This window comes from Zootoca vivipara, chromosome 5, assembly GCF_963506605.1.
Source record: "Zootoca vivipara chromosome 5, rZooViv1.1, whole genome shotgun sequence".
Lineage (NCBI taxonomy): Eukaryota > Metazoa > Chordata > Lepidosauria > Squamata > Lacertidae > Zootoca > Zootoca vivipara.
Window position 1 is genome coordinate 42,151,403 of NC_083280.1, and position 26,171 is coordinate 42,177,573.

Consider the following 26,171-nt stretch of genomic DNA (forward strand, 5'->3'; position numbering starts at 1 on the left):
GATCTGATCGTTGCTTCTCGCAAGGCCCAGTTTTAGCCTATGGAAACGTGAGATATTAGGTACCCCTTGCCTTAAACATTAGAGTATCTCAAAGGAATTTGCTGATAATTCCTATGTTAAATGTACTTATGTATTTATATTACAGGGCATCAGGCTTACTGGACGTAAAACAGTGGTTCAGGCTGCGTGCAGGCCATACTAAAAACCCATTCTGCAAGAGTCCTGTAGTTTATCCCCCCACCCCACCCACAGAGCTACAGTTCCCAGCACCCTTGGCAAACTACAGTTCGCATGGTTCTTTAAAAGAGAGTTTCCCAGGTAAGCCGTGCCTTGAAAGGAACCACTTTATAATTTTTATTTGGGTCTGATGCCCTTTAATATGAATGTATGCGTAGCACTTCTGATATTGCTTACATTTACAGAGGCTAGCCGTGATGGGAATACCCCCCTCCTCTCACCGCCCCCTCCTTTGAAAGCGCTTCCTGGCGCATCTGGCTCTGGACACTGTCAAGGACAGGCTACTGGGCTCGATGACCCCCTCAGGCTACTGTTGTGAATTTGGAAAGTTCTTCAGTAGTGTCAACTTGAGCATAAATACTCGTGAACGAGGAGAGGAAATTGTCCATGTCCTCCGTTATTTTCTTGCAAACCAAGGGCCCAGCCTAATTCCCCCGCCCCAAGATAATCTATTTCTCCGGTAGTCTTTTGTCAGCAACACCATGCCAGGTCTAAGTTCTTCCATCTTCGTGATTCCAAACAGTAATTTTACGCAGCACCTCTACCACCCTAAACCTTTTAAAGCTCAAAGCCGTTTCCCCCAACCCCAAGTCCAACTGGGCATCTCCGAAGGCAGAGTTGCACCCACAGCTCGCACATCCCGAGAGAAATGTTCGTACAAGCAGGACTTAGATCAATTGGAGACATTCTGATTTCATGAGAAGGTCGCTCTCCTGAGATCAAGGGCAAGTTGCCCATGTCTGGCTATTTCTGCGGTGGGATAAAGGCGATACAAAAACCGCGGGCAGCTTTGCTCAAAAGCCTTATGGGGCCGCGATCTTACACACACTTACTTGGAAGTGTAAGCCTCAAAGGGATCACTTCCAAATTAGGAGGCGCAGAATCCGGCACGGCCGGGGTGAGATCCGAAACTCCCGGAGATTTCATTCACAACCAGAGAATCTTACGACTTAAATAAAAACCCTCTGCAGTGTAAAACAACAACTATTATTTCCAGCGTGCACACACACCTACAATGCTCCTAGTGAAGCTTGTTTTCAAGCACCGGGAAAGTGCAAAGAGCCAGTTGGACACACCATCTGGGAGTTCTTCGCATACCAAGGAAACCCAGAGGAGGACTGAGGCTAACCCTCCCCTATAAATGTTTAAAACTAGGCTTGGAGATCGCTCGGTCTCCATAGCAGGGCTCCAATATATCGAGGTCCGCAAGGCTGACTACAGAAGAAATGTGACGGACTAAACCGAGAAACAGCAACTCCCGGGAGGCATTAAATCGAGCCGGTCTTCTTGCCAAACCGACCTGGCCTTTAGCGCTCTCACTAAGTCAACTGAAGAGTTGGAGGCGGATGGGCTGTGTGTGTTTCTGTTCTGCATCCCTTTTGTTACCCGGGTTTTCCTTTCCAGGAAAGGAACGAGACTCAGACATAAAGAAGGATTGTATTGCTTAAATGGGTTACTCTGCTTAAAATATATATTACGCACTCTGGGACTAAGCAGTTCCAAGCCGGGACAAATCCTGCGGCGCGCGGTCCAGGGCAACCGCGATCAGCTGTTGGCCAAATGCTCGAGTAATATGCATTTCTTTGGCAGTAAAGTCTCCCTTTCTGGACTCGGTTTCCACCTCAGTGCGAAGCACGGGATCGCATTCCTGCAACTTCGGGCACGTTTACTCGCAAGTCACTTCCGCGGTGTTGAACTGGGGGGCTTTCACTCAGAAACAGGGCGCGAAAACAGCCCAAGTGAAGACGCCGCGTGTAGTTAGAGTGAGGGGGGGGAAGGGAAGCACCCTTCAGTCAAATAGGGGTTTCAGCTGGATTAATAAATGGGCCTGTGACACCCCCTCTCTCTTAGGCCCCCACCCTGCAAATGCAAAAAAACCCTCTGTTTCAAAAGGAAGCGCCTCTCGCTTGCCCTCTGGCTCATCCCTAAGCAAACTGTTGGAGAACCTGTCTCCCCACCCCTCCAGCGCCCATTAGCCCTGGCCAGCGAGTCTAGCGGTAAGGAGCGGTGGGAGTTGGAGTCCTACAACATCTGGAGGGTCACAGGATCCCTGCTCCGTTACGGGGTGGGTGGGGGAAATTCCCTTGGCCGGGGTAAGGCCCCTCCACCGAAAACGTAGCAGAAGGGAGCGAGATCTCTTCTCCCGTCGGGGAGATGCCGGGTTACCCATAGAAGAAAACCAGCCTCCCGGGAACGACTCACCCGCGCTGCGTCCGGGTTCGGATTCTTTTCCCCTTTTCTTCTCCCGGGAGTGCCGGGACTTCCTCCTTTCGTCCTCGCCAGTCTCATTACCTAAGGCAGAGGCTGGCAGTGGGGTAGGGTGGGGTGGGGGTGGAGCTGCTGGGCACCCCTGCTCCCCCCTCCAGCCCCCAGATTTTTGACTGTCCATACTCCAGAGCCAAAGGCCGGCGGAAAAGATTGTGTGAACGGAGAGACCCCTGCTTACCTACCCATCTCTCGGGCTACTCTTGGGCAAGGTTTCCGCGTCGAGGCTGGGGAGAGACGAGGCAACGACGGTTAGGGGGTTCCTGTTATTCGCCTCCGGTTGGGACTGCTCTTGCCAAACCACCTTTTTGTAGCGAGACTGTTAGCAACGGCGACGGGAGGCCTCCTACGCGGCAGCTGTAGAGAAGGAAGCCCGGTGCGCGCGCGGAGGGGGGGGAGGCCAATCCCCTCCCCATCTCCCCCTTCCCCCTCCCTCCGGATGCGCGCAGGCTCCCTCAGGGAGCTGGCCTGGCCCCTCGGGGAACCCGTGCCGAGAGGGTTAACCCCGGAGCGACTCCCCTTTACCTTTGCGCGAGCGAAAATGTCCGCAGGCGGCGGCTCTTCCAGGGGCGGCGCTGGCGAACAAGGCGTCTTGGCACCGGCCCCGGGGAAGGCTGGTCAGGGGCGTGAGCTCCCCTCTCCCACCAGCACCAAAACATTGGGGGGGAGGGAGGGAGGGGGGCAGGGGGAAAAAGGCAGCTTCGCCCCCACGCTTTGCACTCCGGACAATTAGCCGCCCGCGACTGGCTGTGCCCGGCGCGGGACTTAATTCGGGGAGCCCCCTCGGCCTCGGCCCAGCATGCCCTGCCCTAGCGCTGGCCCTCCCGGCTTCCTGGCCCTCTTGGCCCCTGGACTAGCGCTGCTGGCTCACCTCTCGCTCCCCTCGCAGGCCGGGGTGAGGCGCCTTCCCGCCGGGACTGGCCCGCAGGGCGCCCCGGGCCGGACGCTCATCCTCCTGGACGTGAGCGCCAGGAGCCCCCTCCGCGTCACTAGCGAGAACTTCCTCTCGCTGCAGCTGGATCCCTCCATCCTCCACGACGGCTGGCTGGACTTCCTCAGGTAAGGAGGGGCGGCAGCGGCTCCCCGGCGCTCCACACCCCACGGACTCGCTCCCCTTCTGCCAGCCCGCCTCGGCGCCCCCTTCAGCCCTGCCGCGCGCTACCCCAGCGCGCCCTTTGCGCTCCGCGCGTCCCCCCTCCACGGCCTCGCCGAGCCGCGGCTGGGACGGGAGGAGGAGGCCGGGCCATGGTTCCTATTAAGATGCACATGTTTGCAATGGAGAAAGCATCTCGGAAAGGCTGGCTGGAGGGGTGGGGGGAGAGAAATGCTGCTGCTTGCCTTAGCCCCCCCCCACCGTCCGCGCCCGGTTCTGGAGCGGGTTTCAGCCCCGAAATGGCGAATCTGAAGCTGATAACCGTCGATGTCCCCGGGGGCGGTCACTCCAGGGCTTCTTGGGTCAGGAGAATCGCTTCCCCACGCGATTAACAGGGCCCTGATGGGAAAGAGTCCAAAGGAATCCCTACAGAGAGCCCGCGCCGATGCCCACGACGGGGCGGACTTGCCCTCCAGCTGGTCCGCGGGGAAAGAGGGAGAGGGGCGTCCCAGGGTCGCGTCCCTGCCCGTCGGGAGAGCGCAAGCTCCAGGTATCCTTTCTCAGCCGCATCTCTCCCGGCTGCCTCTGGAGGGCTGGGGGAAGATGCCCCGTCGTTCCCTTGGGCGGTCTTCCGTGGGGCGAAGGGTGGCTTTCCGGCCCCTTGGCGACGGCAGCCAGTGTGGGAGCGCAGCCCTCCTTTGCTTCTCCTGGCAGCCTCCTCTTTCCCTTCAGGGCCTTTGACGGCCTGACGGGCTAGCGGCGCCCTCGGTGTGCACCGGGAGGCGCGATGGCGGCGCTCCGAGCGCGGCTTGCCTCTCCGGTCGGGCCCTGGGCTGCCCAGGATCAGTCCTCTCTCACGCAGCTCCTTGTCCGCGCAGCTCCCGGCGTCTGGTGACCCTGGCCCGTGGCCTGGCGCCCGCCTTCCTACGCTTCGCCGGCAAGAGGACCGACTTCTTGCAGTTCCAGAACGTGAAGAACCCTGCCAAGAGCCGAGGCGGACCCGGACCCGACTACTACCTCAAGAACTACGAGGACGGTGAGGCTGCGGAAGCGCAGGCAGGGGCCAGGCCGGGGAGATGGCAGCGGCGGGGAAAGGGGTTAGGCGGCGATCCCGCGATTCCCTGGACAGGACGGATGCGGGGGGATGCGATCCCAGAGACAGAGGAAGAATGCTCACTGCAGATCCCGGCAAAACCCTTCTATTATCAGTGATTGGGCGATGGGGAGGAGAGGCAGGCTCTTCTTATGGGGGAAAAGAGGCTTATCACGTCGAGCTGGTGATAATGATAAGAAGGTGGCCCTAGTAAACTGGGGCCAAAGTAAAGCACTCTGCTTATTAGGGTCTTTTTGCTGCCAGCAGTGACTGAGCCCAACTCACACATTTACAGCTGACTTGTGATTAAAAGCCCTCCTGTGCTGTTTGGTAGGATGGTAAAGATGCCTAAGGCTCCGAAGCGGGGTGGCAGTGAGGGTCCGATAATTTGGTCCCTGGTATCTTATGCAAGAAGCAGTTCATGTGATGGTGGGCTGCTACCCTAGACCCAAACAATACCGTCCTTGCAGATGTGCACCTGCTTCTGTGCCAGCATGTTTGGGGTGTGGCTCAAGAGAGTGTGGAGGACATCAAGGCATGTATGCTGGGATGGTTGCATGACACAGCCTGGCGTTTGTGATGGTGCATTGGGAAGGTTTGTGCCAGACAAACATCATTAACCCTTTTGCTCTGTGTGTATTTTGCAAGAGAGCTAAAAGTTGCTAAACTGTGTCCACAGGTTGCAATTCACTAAGCTTTACTCATAATAGACTACTTGAAATTGATGGACATCAATTAACACATGACTAACCTAGGTGTGTTAATTTTAATGGGTCTACTCTGTGTAAAGGTTAGTTGAATGTCACCCTATAGGCCAGGGGTGCCCAAACTTTTTTCAAAGAGGGCCAGATTTGATGAAGTGAACATGCGTGAGGGCGACCAAAGTTGTTGAGCTTTTTGTAGGCTTGAAGTTGCTGGGCTTTTTTCCCCCCCCCCAAAGAATTTTACCCCAGGACTTATACCGGCAGGCCAGATTAGGACTCTGGACATGCCTGCTATACTATAGGTCCATATGTGAGAAGAGCAATTTGGTCTTCAACTGGTGGTTCAGGACCCACATTAGGTTGCATCCTGATTTATGATAAATGTGTGGTCTTTTGGGTGTGTGTGTTTTTAAGGGTCACCAAATTCATGTTTGGGTAAAAGATGGGCTGAGGGTCTGAAAAAGTTGAAGACTAGTGGGAAAGGCAGAGGAGAAGATTCCATCTGTAAAAATCTATAAGAAAAAAAAAGAATGCAGGAGTAGCTTTGCTGAATCAGACCAGACACCCAGCTCATCCCCACACTCTCCACAGCAGTAGGCAGTCAGTTGCAAGGCAGGGAAGAGAAAACCACCCCCTCTTGTTTACCTGGTATTTGGAGATACATTGCCTATAAATAGGAATGTTAGGTTTTTAAGCTAGCATGGCCAATGAAATCATCTTTACCCATGAACTGGCTTAATTTACTTTTAACAGTGGACTCCTACTTATATTTACCCAGAAGTCCCACTTGGTTCCATGGTGCTTACTCTCAGATAAGCGGGTCTAGGATTGTAGCCTAAAGTGGTTGCTATCAATTATGCCGTTTGCCTGTCCTCTGCTTACTGCCAGTTGTTACACCAGGCCCCTGAATGAGGGGGCAAAACTAAAAGCAAACCATGGAAGTACAAATTACACTTTGTGAGTGTTCAATTTAGGCAGAAATCCAGAATATGCAAATATCAAAATAAAAAATGGAAAGTAATAATCTAAACAAAAACCTCATGTTACTATTCAACAAAGGTTGGTCGTACAAAGTGAAGACATGGTGTCTCAAAATCTACCATTATCCACAACCCTCCAAAATCTACCCCTGAGATGGGGTGGGGCAAACCCTCCACAAGGATTTCTTTATATTTAGACCATTTCAAAATTAATTGTACATTTAACTTTCCTTCTACTATGGAATTGGGGCTGAATGAATATTTGACAAAACACTTTGAGTTCAAGGGGTATAACATACAAAGAAGTAAGCAGTGCATATTTCCCCAGGAACACAGGCAATTTCACTGGATAGCTCAGCTTGTTGAGAGAGACATAGAATAGTGTAGGACACAGTAACCCAAGGAAACAAGGGTAGATGGAGATGGTTCCTTGCCTGATCCTTCCCTGCCATCCATTGTATGGTTGGTGCTGTGATTTGTGCACTGACCTCTCCCACCTTTATCCTCTGGCTGAGATTACGATATTCCCTCATCCTTCATTTTTTCAATTTTATTTTAGAAATTCCAGGGTACTTTACCTTAGTGGCACCAGCGCAAAGGGGTAGAGAGCACAAAAACATTGGGGGGAGTGTGGAAGGGGCAAAGTGCATTTTGGGATGGGGAGAGCTTTGTCCCACATGCTATATTTCTTTAAAAAATAGTGTATGGTATATTTCATATACATTCAGGTTGTCATCAATGTCTTTTCTCTGATGTGAGCCTGTTGATTTTGATGGAGTTTAGTTTCCCTCTAAGCATGCTTGGGGACTGCAGCCTTATTTTAATTTCTAGTGTATTACTATTTGTATGTAAAAAGTGCATTTTTCTTCAAGCAGCTGTTGGACTCTACCAATGAGGTCGTGCGAGGCTAAGCTGCTCGTTTCCCCTCCCTACTTCTGGTGATACCTATAGTACTGTACTTAAAGGCAGAAAATCTGAGCTGCGCACATATCCTACATTTAAAGGACATTATTTCCTCCAAAGAATCCTGGGAACTTTAGTCTACCCTACACAGAGTAACAGTTCCCAGCATCCTTAACAAACTACAGTTCCCAGGATTATTTGTGGGAGATAATGCACTTTAAATGTATGATGAATATGCATGCTTGGTTTTTAACGCCTAGTGGTTTACAAGAACCTGCGACAGTTCTATCACACTAGTCTGGGCAAATGGAATGCATGCCAGCATTTCTGGTGAAGCTGAGCATTTCTGGTGAAGCTGAGCAACTTAGGAGCAGGCTTGGGCCTGTCTGATGCTAGAAAGGCCTGGCTCCATGTTACAAGACTCTGCTCTTTCTCTTAGCAGGAGCCTGCCCATGGCTTCCTTCCCCACCCACTCCTTTGCCACTTCTTGAACTCAATAATTCAAGCTATATATGTGTGTGTGTGTGTGTGAGAGAGAGAGAGAGAGAGAGAGAGAGAGAGCGCTAGTCATAGCTGCCAAGTTTTCCCTTTTCTCGCGAGGAAGCCTATTCAGCATAATGGAAAATCCCTTAAAAAAAGGGATAACTTGGCAGCTATGGCGCTAGTGCCAGCCTCTGTCACCACTACCAACTTACCGTAGAAGTGGTATATGAATACTAAGGGCTATGCATTAGATCAGTAATTCTTACAGAAACCATATATTGTACAGCAGACACACAACTACAGCAGCTCCTGCTCATTTTGTTAGCTGGAACTGAATTTATAACTGGATCAGAAATGAAGGAGAACATTCACACAACACCTCTAGACACCTCCTTTTACAGCACACATTTTCTCTCCTTCACTTACTCAGCTCAGGGTGCTTCTGCTTCACTTGCTGACAATTTGGGGAAAATATCAGTCTGTACAGTACTTCTTTCTCCCTGTTTCAGGGGTGATCCTTGGGAGTGAGGGAAGACACGGGGCATTTTCTTAACAGTAGTAAACTTCTTGCTCAATACTTTAGCATCTGCTTAGAGTCAAGCCTTTGTGTCTGCAGTTGAAATAAATGCTGGTAAACACATAGGGCTGAAAAGGTTTTCCATGAATGCCCAGTTTTCCCAGTTAACCTTTGGTTTGTTAGAAGCAGATTTTCTAGCAAAGTATATTTGCTTATTATCATTTAACCATTGATCTTACTCTCAAATTTTCCACTTCATTTGTAAACTGAGCTGAAATCCCATAATGTTTGTAAAGTTTGACTTGCTCCCACAAAAAAGACTACACTGGAGTAGTGCCACAATAGTAACATAAGGTCTGCTTTTAGTGCTGCAATCTTGTAAAGACTTAATTTAGGATCAAGCCCCAAGAAGAACACAGTTGTACAGGATTGGGCTGCAAAGTCCAAGTGGTTGAGTTTATTATTTCACAAGCCTAAACAGTTATATGAACGTTATGTCCCTCTTCTAAATACTGATTTCAACTTAACTTCTTCCTTCTAAGCAATATATGTAGAATGGCCCTTTTTCTTGGGATTTATTATTTGCATCAGGGCTGAAAGCTGCAATGACTAATTGCTAATTAAGCAATTAAATCAGAACCACTCCCCATCAAAGGGAATTCCTGGCAGCTGAAGACTTTGATGTAAACCATCCATGTGCCCTTCTTGACTTAGGAATGTCTTAATGATCACCCTAACAATAAATTAATAGTATGTAATATTTGGATAGGAGTATTATCTTGAGATACATTCAAAAGTCCATCTGCCTGTATATTTATTTATATAGATTGCTCTGGGAATTAACTTTCTTGCTTATTTTTGAAAAACAGTAATTAGTTTTAATATTTCTATTCATCAAAGGTTTTAGGCCTCTCTTCTTGCCTAGACTGATGACCTGGTTGAAGCTTCTGCAACTTCCCAGATGTTTTGAGCTCCACTTTCCTCACCGCTACCCAGCAGATCTAGTGATAAGGAATTATGCTAGCTGCAATTCAAAATATCTGAAAGGCACCAGGCTGAGGAAGGCTGGTCTAGACTTCTGTTGCATAAGCACTGACTCTGAGATTTGGTGTGTGGGCATTTTGGCTCACACTCTTCATTGCTGTGATACACTGGCTTTCACTGTACAGATGAAATGCTAACTCTGGATTAATTAATGATGGGTAAATGCAACCTCTGGGTGTGAACTCACAGTTTATTAAAAATTGGAGGTGTCGAGGGGACATACTGACATATTCAGGTGACAACTACTCAGTTTAAAGCCACAATCCTATGGAAATTTAGGAAATGTAAGAAGCTACCTTAGTTTACATCAGACCATTAGTCCACCTAGCTGATAATTTCTGGTAAAAAGGTAAAGGTAAAGGGACCCCTGACCATTAGGTCTAGTCGCAGACGACTGGGGTTGCGGTGCTCATCTCGCTTTACAGCTTCTGGGTCATGTGGCCAACATGACTATCTACTTGCACTTTGACGTACTTTCGAACTGCTAGGTTGGCAGGAGCTGGGACCGAGCAATGGGAGCTCACCCTGTCGTGGGGATTCAAACCGCCGACCTTCTGATCAGCAAGCCCTAGGCTCTGTGGTTTAACCCACAGCGCCACCCGCGTCCCGATAATTTCTGGTACCCAACTTTTTTTGAGTTCTGGGGCATATTTGCAAAATCTAAGCAACTGTTGCAGACACTGCAAAATGACTTTCACAGAAGAACTGCAGATGCTTAGAACACACCCAACCCTGACCAAAAACGCGGCATAACACATACATGCTCCAAAACAAAGAACACAGACAACAACAAAAAAGCAGTTAAGCCCCACAAACACTGACAACAAAAAGGCAAAAACCCCAAACAATCCAACTCTTAATTAAAAAACTACACAAATTAGAACCTTGGAGAGGCAGGGAAACCTTGGTGCATGTCAAAGTGAATGTCTGAGGATGCCACGGTGCCCACAAGCACCTCGTAGGGGACCCGAGACCCACAATTATTAGCAGTGGCTCTGCATCATTTCAGGCAGGAATCTGTCCCAGCATTATTTGGAGATGCTGGGGAATTTAACTGTTTTCCTTTCCCACTGAGCTATGGCCTCTTCCTTACATGGGAATAAGCTTCATTCAGTAACAGTGGTATTTACTTCCAAGTAAACATCTACAGAAGGGATGGGACCCCTGTTTGAGCCCCACAATGGGCAAAAAGATTCCTTCATTTCAGGAAGTTAGACAAGGTGACCCTTGTGGTACCTTCCAACTCTAAGATTCTACTTTATAATGTGACCATGAGACATCCAGAAAGTATAAAACAATGCAGCTACATAAGAACATGAATCATTCCCAAAATATAATATTGATTGCCCTTGAATCTTCCTGCCACATTTGCCATCCTCCCCTGCAACTCCAGTGTGGCCCGTCACACTCTTTGAGAACCACTGCCTTAAAGGAACAACATAATCCACACTTGCCGATTCTCAGTATAAACCAAAAAATGCATCACTAGAATCTAAATTTAGAGATGCAAATGTATATTATTTTAAGTTCATAGACTTTTAGGATGAGTGCCCTTTTAACAGAGACTATGCAAGAGTTGGTTTGTGAGCTGCACCTTTGGTATTAAGATGATAACCTCTGGTCTGGAGAAAAACAAATGAGGAATCGGACTTTAAATTCCAAAGGAAAGTAACAAGATCCACGTGCGTGCACGCACACCCCTTTCAGCCTTTCTTTGGCTGCATGACCCAGGAGGCTGTTAGCTGAAGATTTTCCATAAGTCATTACTGAGGAAGCCAATTAATCCCAGACAGACCTCAGCGGGTAGGTCTGCAACAGAGAGGATGTCTCATAGAGATCTTGTCTGCTTGGACAAGAGGCTTCCAGCCCCAGTTCCTTTCTTTCCTCCTATGGGTTCCTTTTGATCATAGCTGCCAAGTTTTCCCTTTTCTCGCGAGGAAGCCTATTCAGCATAAGGGAAAATCCCTTAAAAAAAGGGATAACTTGGCAGCTATGCTTTTGATGCAGATACCTCAGTCAGCAGGGGTGATGCAAGCCTGAGATTCTCTTTGCAGGCACGGATAAAAGCCCCCCCCCCTTCATATATAGGGTAATTCTGCCTGCTCCCTCTCTCCTTCCCACCCAAACTTGCTTTGTTGAGGCCACTGCAGTTTTAAAGCTAAAGGTGAAACTTCTCATCGGTAGCATAAAACTTCTCTGACCAAGAGCTGTGGTTGATTCACACTAAACATTTGCAGAAATAAGTGTTCTCTCAGCCCAAAGGTCAATATTTCAACAAGTTGTGGTAGGGAACTTACACTTATTAAATGTCTTCGCCCAGGTTTCTTTGCTGTTGAGTGACTGCGGCCTTTTGTTTCTTCCATTTTCCCCTCCTGGCAATAAAGTTGAAATGTAGCAGCCCTTCAAAATGAAGTTTCTCATAGAAGTTGTAACCACAGGTCTTAACTTTTCATCACTTAAATGTGGAACAGAACCATTGCAAATGGGGGAAGGAGGGAGGGGACACATGTGGTGTGTATCAGGGATCAGTGTAAATCAGAAAGGTGTGGTGAGGGGGATTTCCTGCCCACAGGCCCAGTGTTCTTACTGGCTCCCCTACACAGGCTCTTGGAATTGCAGGCAGGACCTTCTTCCCGTAGAATGTTACAGAGAGCCATTCTTTTTTTGTGGGCGAGGGGAGGCAAAGATCCTTGCAACACCCTCAAGACAAATTGGCTGGCCATAGCATGGATGCATGTGACGAGGAGATCCATATTTGCAACAACATCTGACCTGATGTAAAGACTGTATTCTGCAAACATTGGTCTGTTGCTGGCTGCTCTGGAAATGCCTTCTGCTTCACTTCAGATAATAGTGGAAATGTATGAAGGGGAAATGCACACCTTCTATTCTGTACAATGCTTTGCATTGTCCTGGCCACCATTGCAAATCCTGCTGCACCTTCAGATCAAGCATTGTTAAACCATGTCAAGTACCATATTTTTTGTGAGTAGGAATAGTTTTGCTGGCTTGTTTTCCTGGAGCACTGCCTGCCATTAATATAACTAACATTTGTTTCCCAATTTTCAGGCAACAGGTGTAAAAATAACAAAAAGCCTTGTGGCCCAATGTAGATGAACAAATGTCACGTTTAAGGTGCCAGAAGACTCTTAGGGCTCAGATGAACTGTTTATTGAGCATTCATTCCAATCTGCTTGTGTGGAGGTTATATGATGCTGTGTCAAGGGATTGCTAACACATCTTTTCTGGTGTATTTTGTTTATTTATTTAACAGAATCTATTTACTTTTTGAATGTAATAAAATATCCAAGCAGTTTACAAGAAATCTTAACGTCATCAGTGAAAAAATAATTTAAACTTTTTAAAATAATTAAATTTAACAGTAAAAAAAGATTGAAAATCATTGCTATTTAAGTGTCTGGATAAGCGTGTCTAAGCAGCAATGTTTTAAGCAGGTGCTGAAAAGAGTATCGTTTTCCTCCTCACAAAAGTGTGTGGTAGGCTTATGTGTTGTTTTTTGAAGCAGGTTTGCTGTACAAGAGCGTCTAAATCCATTTCAAATTTGCACCCTAAATTTGCTGTCATAGCTGCAACAGATTAGCATGGTTACTGCTCTGGAAATGGTATAACATTTTCTAACCTTTCTAGTGATCAGGGTGTCCTAGACTAGGTATGCACCAAATCTTAGCAGCTGATTTGCTGGGGATGTATCTTAAATATTTTGATAGCACCCCACCCCATAAAGATTACTCCTGGGCAGGCTGGGTCTTCCTCTTATATACCTGCTGGGATTGAAAAGGCATCTGACCCTCACCTGAATCTCATAGCTCTCCTATAGCTGCCTCTGATTTGTTATCATTTAACTCTCGGGGGAAATAATTAGCATCACACGTCATGTGCATGGAAGTTGCAGAACCAATTAACCAACTAGAAGGATTACTGTTAATAACACCAGTTTTCCTATAACTTGATATCGCTGGATAGTTTTGATGAACTGCAAAAGCGCTTTCTGTTGCCACCCTGGAACTTTTCTTTATTAGTGCCACTTTGTTTTGTACGATTCCTTGCAAATGAAGGAAAACAACTTTTCTGCTTGTGTATGTTGATAACATAATTTTGGTTACTGAGGACAAACAAGATTGTACAAAAACAAGATTGGGTGCAGGCCTGGCCAGGACATAGGCATCCTGACTGTGACAAAGGTGACCTGTGTGCTTGCATGCTTGATTAACAGCTGCTGGGAACTTCTTATGGTCTTTGTACTGGACCTGGAGACTCCAATAGAGAGCATTCCATGTCAAGAAGGAGGGCAAGTGGGCACTCTATCAAATGACAGGGCAGGAGTTACATGGAGCAGGGCCTTTTCACTGGTGGTGCCCATTGTATGCCTCGCTCTTCCCAGACCTGCTCTCTTTTGGCCTGTACTTTGGAGCTTTATAATTTAGGAAGACTTTGGAAGAACTGGTTGACAAGTCTTATCAGTTGCTGACGTTTGAGCGGATTTTATTTGCTGCTATTCTGTGCTTCTGGTGCACCAGGGTTTACACCAGCATAATAGAGTTGGCCAGGATGCCAGAAGGGATACAATTTACGAGCTTTCTCCATTATCTGCACAGCAGCGGGTGTTTAGTCAACAGTGCAAAGGCTGAGCTGAAGCATTCCCTGCTGGTTACCGGTACCTGCTTTCAGCAATAGGGGTCTCTGTTTGGTAGTACCCAATTGGTTAGCTGTCAGATTCTAGAGCTCCCTATTGGTGGCTCTTAGATAATTCACAAAATTCAGAGTCCATTCATAAAACACAGTGTTCATTCATAAAGCAGCAACATAAATCTCCATTGCTACATATTGGGTGTCTATTTCCGCGGTTGAACGTACAGGTTTTTGGCCATGCTGTAGTGTAGTGCTTATGCGACTGTGAATAAAAGGAGGCTGGGGTCATTGTCTCGGGGTTTGGGGGGGAAGAGGTGACAAAACTGATTTCCAGTAAGTGCCCCCCTTTATTTCCACAAGTCCTTGAGTCTGTACTCTGAATGGTGACACCAGGGACCTAGAAGGTGCAGGGCTTGTCAGTCCAACCCCTGTATCAGGGCTGACCTTAAGGCAATAGGAGCAATTGGGCCAAATTGGGCCCCGCGGGCCGCTCCTAAGGGGGCCCCTGCACTAGGGCAATCTAGATGGATTTTATTTATATCTATAAGATTTTGCAGACTTTGGCTGTGAACTGGGGCCTTACAAAAAAAAAACAATTCAAGTTGCGCTCTACTGCTTCAAATTGGGCCCCACGGGCTAGCCCTGAGTCTAATAGTTGCTGGGCCTGCATTGCCCTGCCCTTGCATGAAGTCTTGGGTTTACAATTTTGGGAGAGGGGAGACTGTGGCACTGGGGAGTGGAAGGGCTGGTGAGGCCCCTAGATTTAGAGACTCTAGGCTTCAGCCTGCTTAGCCTATACATAAATCCGGCACTGATACCGTAGGTAGCTAGTTTGACTTGCTTTTGCTGGACAGTTCTTACATTAGTGAACTTGTGCTACCTTCAGAAATTGAATACTGTAGTGCAACTAACTAGGCAAAAAAGAACAGAGGAAAGACACAATAAATAGTAGTGTAAAAGGAGGGTCAAGTGCTGCCTTTCACATCAACTGCTTGTGACAATTTTTGGTTATTTTTAGTTTAGCTTAAGTTGCCCTATTAGCATATCAGAAGAAATGACTGAACTAAGAAATCCTTAAAAAATGAAGAAGCCCAACATTGTATGTGCTTTAAAGGCAATTTAGTGGTGAGTATAGTAGAGAGATTATAGTTTCAGGACCAAGACTTTGTCTGGTCCAAAAAACCTTCTTGTCATTGCATGATTAATTCAACTTTCTGAGCCTTTGAGTCGGCTCAGGAACAGACACATTTACCAGAACAAATACATCCTCCCTGCCCCCATGGCTCCACCCAATTAACAGCTTTTCATTATGGTAGTTAGCATAAATCCCCTTGGGGTAAAATACTCACCTTATCTGATTTTATGCCAAGGCCCAGACACCCTAGTCACGGAATACTTCTAAAAACTTGGCTAGAGAGCTGAGAGAAATCACAGAAGCCATTTTAATGACCATGACCTTTTTAACTAGCTATTTTCAAAGCTTTACAGCTTTCCATTTACTGGCTCTCTTGTCTGATGACCAAGAGACAGTGGGTTTGATCCCTACAGGATGTCTCACTTTCCAGTGTCGCCCTGCCTCACTTATTTCCATAGTGTTGTTAAACAGAAGGTACAATTAAAGTTTCTTTTAAAATTCATTTGGGATTAGTCTGAAAAGTTTAAACAAAGCCCCCCTCAATGTAATTTTTGGGCAATTGCTATGTGGTGGGCACTCCAGCTCTTGGGAAATATTCACTCAGGTCTTTAGGCATCCCAAAGGAATGCAGGGCTCCACCCACAGAGGAAAGCCTTTTCTGTGGACTCACACGCTCCCTCTGTCTCATACTGGCTGGATACCAGTTTAGAGAAGGCTGATGGATGGGGTGTGAGATGTACTAATCTCTGCTGGAATTTCTCCTCCCACTGCAAAAGGGGGTCTCCCTCTGGGAAATTATTTGGGATGCTTTGAACCCAGAGTGCAGAGCGCACACTTCTGCCATGGCTGAAATGGGACAGAACTTCCAAACTCCCCTGGTCTGTGCCTTATTGTGAAGGTGGGAGCTTTCTAACCTACCCTGGGCTGGTATGCCGAGATAACATAGGGTGGCTGGAGCAATGAGCATGCTGCCTACAGAAGGCCTCATTGTGCCTCTGCACTATGGTGTGAGGAGTCCTTTACTACACCCTTTGCTTTTCTAGTCTCCCAAATGCTGGATTTTGTGTCCTGCAGTCAGCCGCAGCTCACCCACCTGCCACATGGGTGTGCTCCCTTCATACTGCATCCATCTGTGAGTCTGCTGTATCAAGGGCTGCACACACGATGGTTGCACATAGTCATGATTCAACATTCACAGCAAGGACCTGGTGATCCATAGCTGTATTGCAACCAAGTCCAAGAGTTCTAGGCAGAGCTCAACCCACCAACCCAACCCCCATCTTTCATATGAGATCTTGGACTAATTCTTTGTCAGTATTTGCACACTTACGTGGGAGTAAGTCTCACTGACAACAGTGAGGCTTATTCCCCAAGTAAACATGCACACATTTGGGCTAAAGGGCAAACCAGCTAAGAGTCTGGTTTTCTGGAAGAACAGTTAGGTAGTTTTAACTCGTTAAACAAAATGATGGGATGAGAACAGACAAAGTGGGTGGGATTTTTGTGTCGTTTTCCTTATCCAGCTTTATATTCTGTTCCCCCCTATGTTTCTTGTTCCTAGTTCCTTCCTTCTACCATCTCAGCTGGCTTTTACCCTCCTTGGGAGGAACTGTGAGATATAAATCCAATAAATAAAAATAATAACTTTTTTCTCTTTTGGCAGTCAAAATTATAATTGCTCAGAATGGGGTGGTGGGGTAGGGGTGGTGGAGAAGCCCCAACAATAATTAATTGGGATATCAAATGTTGGGAAATCAGGAAAGTTAACTTATTGGATTAAAGACAGAAAAAAAACCTAGGAGGAGTTGGCAGAATGGATTATTTTGATAATAAAAAAACTATTATAGGAACAATACAGTTTTACAGCATATTGGTGTTTGTTTATGGATATGGAAAATTTCAGTAACATAAGCAGATTGTTGAATTCAAACTAATGATTAACTATTAAGTTAAATAATTAAGAAATTTATATTATTTGGAATTTGTGAACATTGTATTTATATGGCTGAATAATTGAATTTTAAGTAAGTAAGTAAGTAAGTAAGTAAGTAAGTGGAATTGCTCCTGAAGGGATGTGGTGACAGCATCAGCATTGTTTGATTTGCATGATGCCACCACCAATAAATTGGGTAGCGGCACCTACAGAGGTCTCTGTAAGCTGGTTCCAGCCCATGGGCCGCTGGTTCCTATCCTTGGCTTAAATTAACAAACCACAGATCCGTGAATTCAAACATCATGGAAGATTGGGGTCAGTTTAAAACCAGAAGTGGATGTTTCCTGTCTCCTCTGGTGCATGAAAAGGTAGGGGCACCAGCCTGAGACTTCTTGCAGCTCATTCACATAATAGAAAACTGTGGCTTCCCATTTTGTCTGAACTTGGCCACCAAATGTGCTGAGTTGAGATTTGAATCAAGGATTTCCTGGCTCCCTGGTCATATGCTTAGTTACTGCAGCATTCCAATTGTCTTTCCTGAAATGGGCCCACCATTAGAATTGAATATAACTTTTATTTTAAAAGATAGTATAGACTGGACTCAATTAAGTTAGGCATGCCTTTCTCAACCTTGGGTCCCCAGATATTGTTGGACTACAGCTCTCATCATTCTTAGCTAGCAGGGTAAGTGGTGAGGGATGGTGGAAGTAGTAATTCAACAACATCTGGGGACCCAAGGTTGAGGAAGACTGGGTTAGACAGTGCTCACGAGTCCTAATTTTGTGAAACAGGAATGATAATCAGCCTTTCTTACAGGTTTTCTACTGGGCATGCTGAAGGTAAACAAGGAACAGGACCAGCCCACAATATTTTGCCTCTTGAAATGGAGCACCAAATGACATCCTCTATAAGTCAATGAGCAGAGTTCCAAAAGCTGGTCAAGTTATTTTGGCACCTGAGGTAGAAATTCTCACAGGTGTCTCTTCCCATCCCTGGCAGTAATGTGTCATCTATCTATCTATCTATCTATCTATCTATCTATCTATCATCTATCTACCTACTGTATCTCAATTTGGTGGCCTTTCATAACACCCATAATCAGATACTTGAAGTGGACACTTCAGTCTGACTCGTTTACACACTTATCTTCATGCGCATGATTTATAGAGACACTAAAATATGTGTGCTGTTCTACATGCCCTGGTCATATCTGTTTATTTACATGAAACTTAAAGGATTAAATGAAACTGGGTGAGGGAAGGAGGAAGGGAGAAAAATATCTCAGCTGGTTGCCTTGCAACTAGACCACATGATTTTTGTTCCCTCTCTTCTCTTCATGAGCAGATGAGTAAGGTGTGTGTGTGTGTAAGTAAGTGTAAAAGTGGTGTCCTTCATGCACAATGGGAAGTGTTCTGGTTTTGGGTTCATGCACTCAGAATGAGGGCTGGCATAAAACATAATTTTAATCTGCAGAGTCAATCAACAAGTTTGTACAGCTGTTTCAGGGCCACCTCTATTTCTGCAGACTGATGTCACCTTATGAAGGCATGCCCAGAAATTATCAATTTTTAAGAAAGGGTTGACTATGGTGCACCAAATAAGGGAATGTTTTTAAATCACCATCTATCACTGCAGAGAGGAATGGTAGGAGGTCATCTCACTCACTGTTAAAAAATTACTGGTGGCGGGTAGCCCCCTGCCTGGCATTAAATTCTCTTCCTGAGCAGGCTAGCTGGTAGCATTGAGAGGTTCATCAGCAATTGTTAATTATTCCAGGAAGAATGTAAAAATAAGGCTGTTGGCAAAACCTTAGCTGTGCATAGAAACCTTCCTTAGATAGCCTCCAGTCTGTGACTTTTGTTCTGAGCATGTGACTGAGACAGCACTGATTGGCATTTGGTCATAAATTCCTGCAGCTTGACAAGCACTATTTTATTCCATTAATTTGTGGTCTTTTACAAGTATTGATCATGAAGTTTTGGTGACATGATGACTATAGAACCTAATGGGAAATTGTGGGACCACTCTGGAGTGATTCCACTTAGCCCTGCAAGGTCTCTGAAATGCTGATGGGAAACTGGTCATCTTTTCACTGATACCTTTCCTGTGATGTCCTGCAGGGGTCATCCTGTTCTATTTCCCAGTTATAAGTCAAGACAGGTAGCCATATTAGTCTGCTGCAGCAGAACCAACAGAATCCTGTGGCACTTTGCAGCCTAAGAAATTATCATGGCCTAAGCTTTCAGGGACTAGGGCCCACTTCCTCACTTGGTAGATACACAGACACAGACAAACACAGACCTGAACAGAGGGGGAAATATGTTAATACTAGAACCAAAATGCAAAAGGTATCAACAGGTCTTTTACATTTCTAGGCAGAGTCAAATGTATACACGCTAACAACAAAGTGACCCATTTACAACAGTACATCTCATGTTAACATGCTTTTCATTATTATGCCGATTGAACACCTAAATTCCCCATCTCATCTGAGCCCTCTAGTTCAGTAGTTTTACGCTGCAGGCAGCCTTATTCTTCAGTTGTATATGAAGTGCCTTGGCATCTCTCTCTCTCTCTCTCTCTCTCTCTCTCTCTCTCTCTCTCTCTCTCTCTCTCTCTCTCTCCTCTCTCTCTCTCACACACACACACACACACACACACACACACACACTGTCCTTCATCAAAATATCTCAGGGCAATTGAAATACTCTCCCAAGGCTCTGTTGGCTGGCTATAGCATGAATCCCACTGGGAGATGTGTACATGACTAAGCCCCTGTTGGTATGGCTGTTGTTGTGAGGTTCTGCCATAGTGCAAAAACATGAGGTTGTCAAAGGTCATGTGCTGCTGTGTTTGGCTTGGTGACTCAGAACTTGTGCAGGCTTGGTCCAAGCAAACCTTCTCATTAGAAAGAAGGCATGAGTGGTGAATGAAAATGTTGGCCGTCAGGGGTCTGAAGCTGGTAGAGACATGAGATGCTGAGGAAGATTGACTGGAAGGAAACACAGACCTGCAAGGGGCAGGTGGGAATGCATTGCCCACTGGGCGAGTTTGTCTGGTTTCAACTTAAAGAATAGAGACTTTTGTTCTTTTATACCACAGACATCATTCGCAGTGATATTGCCTTGGATAAACAGAAAGGCTGCAAGATTGCCCAGCACCCAGATATCATGTTGGAGCTACAGAGGGAAAAGGCAGCTCAGATGCACCTGGTTCTCCTCAAGGAGCAGTTTTCCAACACTTACACCAATCTCACGCTAACAGGTAAGGTTGCAAGGCCATCATGAGCCAAGGATCTGCCCTCATTGCTGAGACTCTGGTAGGACAAATTGCTTCTTGTTTCATGGTGGGAAGAGAAAGGGCAGCTCACAGTCAGCAGGAAATGTTACACAAATTAAAATGTAATCTAGAGAGTGTCTCCTCACTTTGCTGGCAACTTGGATGTTGCCAATTTCAGAATGCAAGAGAAAGTGGCAATCTGACCATGTTAAACATAAACCAAAATTTGTGCCCAATAAGATAGAAGTCAGAGAAGGAGAATAAATACTAGGAAAACCCACAGTGTGTTCATTCTTCTATTTGATGGTCTCATGTAACAGCAATAATGGGTTGGGCTGCTTAACAACTTCTTGGGACACAGACAGACTCCTGAATTTGATTTCAGCAGCAATAGGTGATCTGTGGCTTTGAGCAGTGTTTTGGTGCAGCCAGAACAACAAGAAAAATGATTAGCACATGTCCTTTAAAATGAAGTGAAAAATAGCTGTTCCATGAGTATTTATTTATTTAAAAATATGTGTATATAGCCTACCCTTTATCAGAACTGATACCAGGGCAGCAGGGTATGACATTAAACAACTGAATTTATACATAAAAAATAGACAAGCCCATTAAAAATACATACACATGGGGCAACTATGAAAGGGCAGAATAGGCTAAAACAACCATTCCCTTACAAACATTTAAAATTCCTGAGTGAACAGGTAAGTTTTAATATGGTGCAGAAATGATATCAATGTCTGTGCCAGTTGGGTATGTAATGGGAGGACATTCCACAAATGGGGCACCACCAAGGAGAGGCTCGCCTTCAGGTATTTGGGTCCCAAACCATTTAGGGCTTTAAAGGTTGGCACCAACAAATCGAATTGGACTTGGTAGTGAGTAAGAAGATACATCCTTGTTAATCTGGCAGCACCTCTTTATATGTCATATTCCTGACCCATCTTAGGTTTCTGCTGGGACCAGAGTGCCTCAATTTAAATATCTCTTATTACACATCCTAGGCATAAACCAGGGGCAGTCATCTTCTCTGGAAGGGGCACTCTAGTCTCCAGATAGTGATATGGGGACCAGAAAGGTATTTGACTTGGATTTGACCTTTCCACATTCAAAGCCAAAGAGAGACATATCATTCTGTTCAGAGAACAAACTATCACATTCTCCATATGAACAAAAAACTAAAGGCAAGCTTTTTACTGCACACACATTCATTAAAATATGATCGAGTTACCAGTAGGGATGGGAGAGAAATCTTAATTTGTACTTTCCTAAATAATATTTGAACTTATTTGAAGGGGGGGGGAAATCTGACGGGTGGCTGCAGTTTTTATGGGAGATGTAGCCCTGGGATGCTGTTCTTCAACAGGCAACAGCTACTACTGCCTTCCTCTAAGATGCACTTGGTGGGGAGGAGCGTTAGCAGGCCTAGCAGAAACTGTCTGACTACTTTCACCCTGGGCCTCTGCCCGAACAAGCAACACAAGCCTTTTTGTAGCTCTTTAGCACTCCTCAAAATAGCCGTGCAAGGCTTTCAAACTTCTTCCCCTCTCCCTGCCCTCACTTGCTTTAGTAGAAGGGATGCAGCAATTACTAAATTTGGTGTCCTTGAAACCAAAGCAGCACATGCACTTTGTGTGAACCCAGTAAATATTAAAGAGCAAATATAAAAGAGATAATGGTCCAGATGGAGCCGAGTGGCTGTTTCTATAACGGGTGTTGTTTGAATTATCCATGAAATGGGTCCTGGAATGACTGACAGGCTGTGAGGTAGTGGGGAGAGCTGCAGGGCACTCATAAATGTCCTGCCTGGCTAGTGGGAGGACAGAAGAGAAGGATCTAGTTCTCCCATCTCTGGCCAGTGGGTGGCAGTGGAAAGCCCCACCAAGAAGTGCCCAGGTTTTCGCTAGAAACGAGGCCCAGGTTTAAAAAGAATCCCTTGTTCCCAAGGTTTTTGGATGGATGCTGAGTTTGTGTGACATGCACATCTATGTCAGCCTTTTGAACGTGACAGTGACCCACGCTTTGTGGGGAGAAAACACGAGGCATCCAGGGCTGGAGGCTTTCCCAGTCTCTTGAAAAAGACACCTAGCTGTGACAGATCCCCAGACTTGTGCCTGCATGATGTTTGGGCAGGATCCCTTCAAGCCATTTCTCATTTTGTGTAACATAATCCCCTCAGCTGTTTATTCCTACTTGAGCTCTTGGAATCTTCCCTGACAACTTGCTTACTCTCCAGTAAACAAACTTCCCCCAGAAGGGAGGGTCTTCCCCTCCTGTGCTAGTCTGCACGGCAGTTTCAAAGAGGCCTAGGGCATTGCTTGCATTTTTGCCTGGGACCTAGCGCCCGAGGGGGCACCCAGTTATTGCAGTCTCTTGGCCTTTTAAAGTGTGTTTATGTTGGGAGGATAGAGGATTTCGGCTCCAGGTGCCTCTGTGAGGCAAAACGTCTTTCAAGTGGCAGGGCTGCACACAGCCTCCTTGGGTGAAATCGATGTAGCCTGATAATTGTTAGGAAGTTTAATCTCTCATTTCATAAATGTAACTTAGCTCTGTGTTCTTAGTGGGTAGAACATAATATTTACATATAACTAGACAGAGCCATGTAAATATTTCTCTTTCCTATGATGGATTCTATCATTTTGGTTGTGTGTATGGGATGGGATGGGATGGGATGAGATGACTGGCTGAGGGGCAATTGCACCTGCTTCTTCAGGATCAGAGGACAAATACTTGCAGGAGAAAAATGCACCAGGCAGGGGTTTTCTGGGGCAGAATGAGGTGTGGGGAGTAAACTGTCCAAGTGTCAAGGGGCCCCTCCAGCATGGTGTTTTCTTCTTCACACAAAAATATTGCCTTACTGGTGGATTTATTCTGCTTTAGTATGTTCTGTGATTTTCCCTCAATGCTACCACATTATTGCTGCCCAGAGCGACTATAGTGCAACAAAAGTAGGACAAAAATAAACCAGAACACTTGTGGTATAAAAAGTTACAGGGTTTTGGCAGGAAATTACAGGATAGCCACTGAACCTCTCCAAAACATTCGCAGGTGCAAACAGTATTGAAAGTGGGGCCATGTGTGACCACCCCAATAGCATTATGAGCACAAATAATCATGAATGCACAATAAAAAGGATGCCTGGAGGAGCCACAGGACACTCACAGGGTCACCACTTTCTTTAGCAAGCCTTGTTTTGCCACCAGATGAACGTAGACTACACAGCTGCCTCTGAGCATGAAGCTCAGCCTCTTACACAAAGGGCATCTTCCTGCTATTCCAGGGAAAACAACAAGCTAGTTAAAATGTGTTTTTTTAATACTTTCCCACTACCCTCCCTTTCCATATGGCCAGACAGAAGAGCAAAGACAAGAGGTACATCTAAGCTGTGAAATGGCTGTGTTCGTACCTATGCTAAAGGCTTTGGATCAGTTTCTGACAGAAAATCAGCCTTCAGTGTACAGCCTTCATTTGACTGTTCCAGCCCTATGGCTTGATCACCTTTCAGCATTTGACAGACTGCTTTTCCCACACTCCATTTTCCTTATCATACACTAACAGCGAGAATGATATGGCCATGAAATAGAGTAATTTAGATTCTCATCTTGCTGTGTGGCCCAGTATAATGTGTTTTGAACCTGCCACAGGCCTAGGAATGATTGTGGGCCATGCGAATTGGCCCTCATTTCTCTCCCAAGATAGGTGTCCCAGTGCTGGTCCTCTGCCAATTTCTGAAACCTGGCTGTTTGGACAGTGTCCTGTTTGGAATGCAGCAGAGCCAGTTTTGCTTGTGAGTGAGTGTCTGAGAAAGCCATTCTGGGATGAAAACATCACCTCAACCAGGACCTATCAAAGGCCATTGGTCTCTTTGATTGGTGGAAGCTGTGGGTTTGGGGTTTTTTTTTGTCATCTTCCCAGTTATATTTATTTTCAGTGCTTATATCCCCCACTTCAAACAAATTTTCAAGTGCACTAGTAACATATTTCAAGTTCATCAAATAGTGTAGATTGAGTAGGGACTTGCCGCCACCAATGGCAGAACCATGTGTGGTTACCCTACAATTGTGGCCAAGGGGGAGGAAGTGCAGGTGGAACGATGAAATATGGAACAATGAAATATGACTCAACGTAGCACCACAGGGCAGCGAAATTTCCTTCTACTTCAAGGGTGTGGAAGCTTTTTCAGCCTGAGGGCCGCATTCATTTCATAGAGAAACTTCTGGGGGACACAGGAGGCATGCAACAGTCAGAGGTTGTGTTAAGATATACATCCTTTCTGTGGTTGGCTGTGGAAAGATTTGTATTGACCCTGCTTTCACTTTCCATAGGTGATGTTGCAGTCACTTCCATTAATTAATTGGGACTTCAAGGTTTCATCTCTAGATTAATTGTGAATTAATTGGTGGTGGGGAGTCTTGTGCAAGTTTTGGTTAAGTTTTGTTCATTTTTGAGGCTATTTTATTTCTGGTATATTCCCATAATAGGGAATGAACAATGTGCCTGTTCTAACAATGGATGGTAACATTTGCTTTTTATGCTATGAGTTATGTCAACATACATCACTTTGTCAAAGAAGCAACAAAGAAGTGACATGCTTATTTATTTAGATTTAATCAATTAATTGATTAGTCAGCAAAAGCATATGAATAAGCAGCTCAAAATTGTTTTGTGGCCCCAGCATTTATCATACTTGAAGGGACAAATTACTTCTTGGGGCCTAGGCTGTGGATATGAAACACTCCCCCAGCACGCGGCTCTTGGCCCCATGTGTGCAGACATCCGGCTCTGTGCCTGGATTGGAAGCCTCATGCTGATTTAACTAATCACTTCCTTGAGAAGGGTGAAATGAGCATTTCTCTGCTTGTCTTGAAGGCAAGAGCCTAGGAGACCCTGCAGGGCTTCTGTTGGGGCTGCCCTGAGGAGGAATTTACTGCCAGAAAGGACATGACCTGACTGCAGGCTCATTAATGGCAGCCAGATGTGCTGCTGCTGCTGCTACCATCCCAACATCCTGCAACTAGGAGTGCCTGCTGTGGTCAGTGCAAACACGGCTGACCTGTCAGGCCTCAGGCTGGCCATGTACTCTGCAAAGCCCTTGCCTAACACTAAGCATGGGAGAAGAATTCAATGCAGTGTGCATTTAAAGCCAGATTTATCAAAACATAGCCATCCTTGAAAATTTGTGCTTGGCTGAATGTTGTGATGCAGTTCTCCAACTAACAAACTAAGTATTGCTTACAAAAATGCATATATTAGGCAAAAATGTCCATGAAAATGAATATATAAGTGAAAGTAATATACCAAAATGCATTGTACTGGGAGAAGTTGCTTGCATGAATTAGTCAAAATTCTGTACAAAAATGTGTTCGCTAGGAGAAATTTGCACAAAAGTCCTGAAGAATTCTCATGTGGATTTTTTAAAAGAAAATTTACAAATTGCTGCAGAAATGTGGAGAACCAAATTTAAGACTGGAAAAATGAGAAAATGAAGGAACCAACTCTGACAGATCTTTCTATTTCTACGTAACACTTGCTGTCACTGCAAATATCTCGTAGTCTTACAGCTTTCCCTGTGAGAAAAAGCTTTCATATGGAATTACCCTCCATGCATGCAGTGTGGCCCAGCTCTTAAGTGCTGCTCTTCCATGGTTCATATTGGGAAGAGGATGGATGGGGAGCCAACACAAAGGACATTATTCCTGTTCTACTGTATCTTCATTTACTGCAGCAGACTCTAGTCACGTTGATTAACAGACAGAGAGCTTGCCCCTGCTTTCACCAAACGTCTTGCAAACATCAGCATAGTTGCACATGCCAACCATGCCTAGCTCTGCTGAAGGGGAAAATAATATCGAAAT

General features: G+C 45.8%; 1 protein-coding gene across 1 annotated transcript in view; it reads left to right on the forward strand.

Moving 5' to 3' along the window:
- Positions 1-3,216: 3,216 nt before the first annotated feature.
- HPSE2 (heparanase 2 (inactive)) overlaps positions 3,217-26,171 on the forward strand; it is a 113,692-nt gene continuing 90,737 nt past the window's right edge. Inside the window, exons 1-3 of the mRNA XM_035133543.2 lie at positions 3,217-3,561; positions 4,474-4,631; positions 20,140-20,301. Coding sequence (XP_034989434.1) covers positions 3,302-3,561; positions 4,474-4,631; positions 20,140-20,301 — 580 coding nt within the window. The 5' untranslated portion in view covers positions 3,217-3,301. The remainder of the gene's footprint in view (positions 3,562-4,473; positions 4,632-20,139; positions 20,302-26,171) is intronic.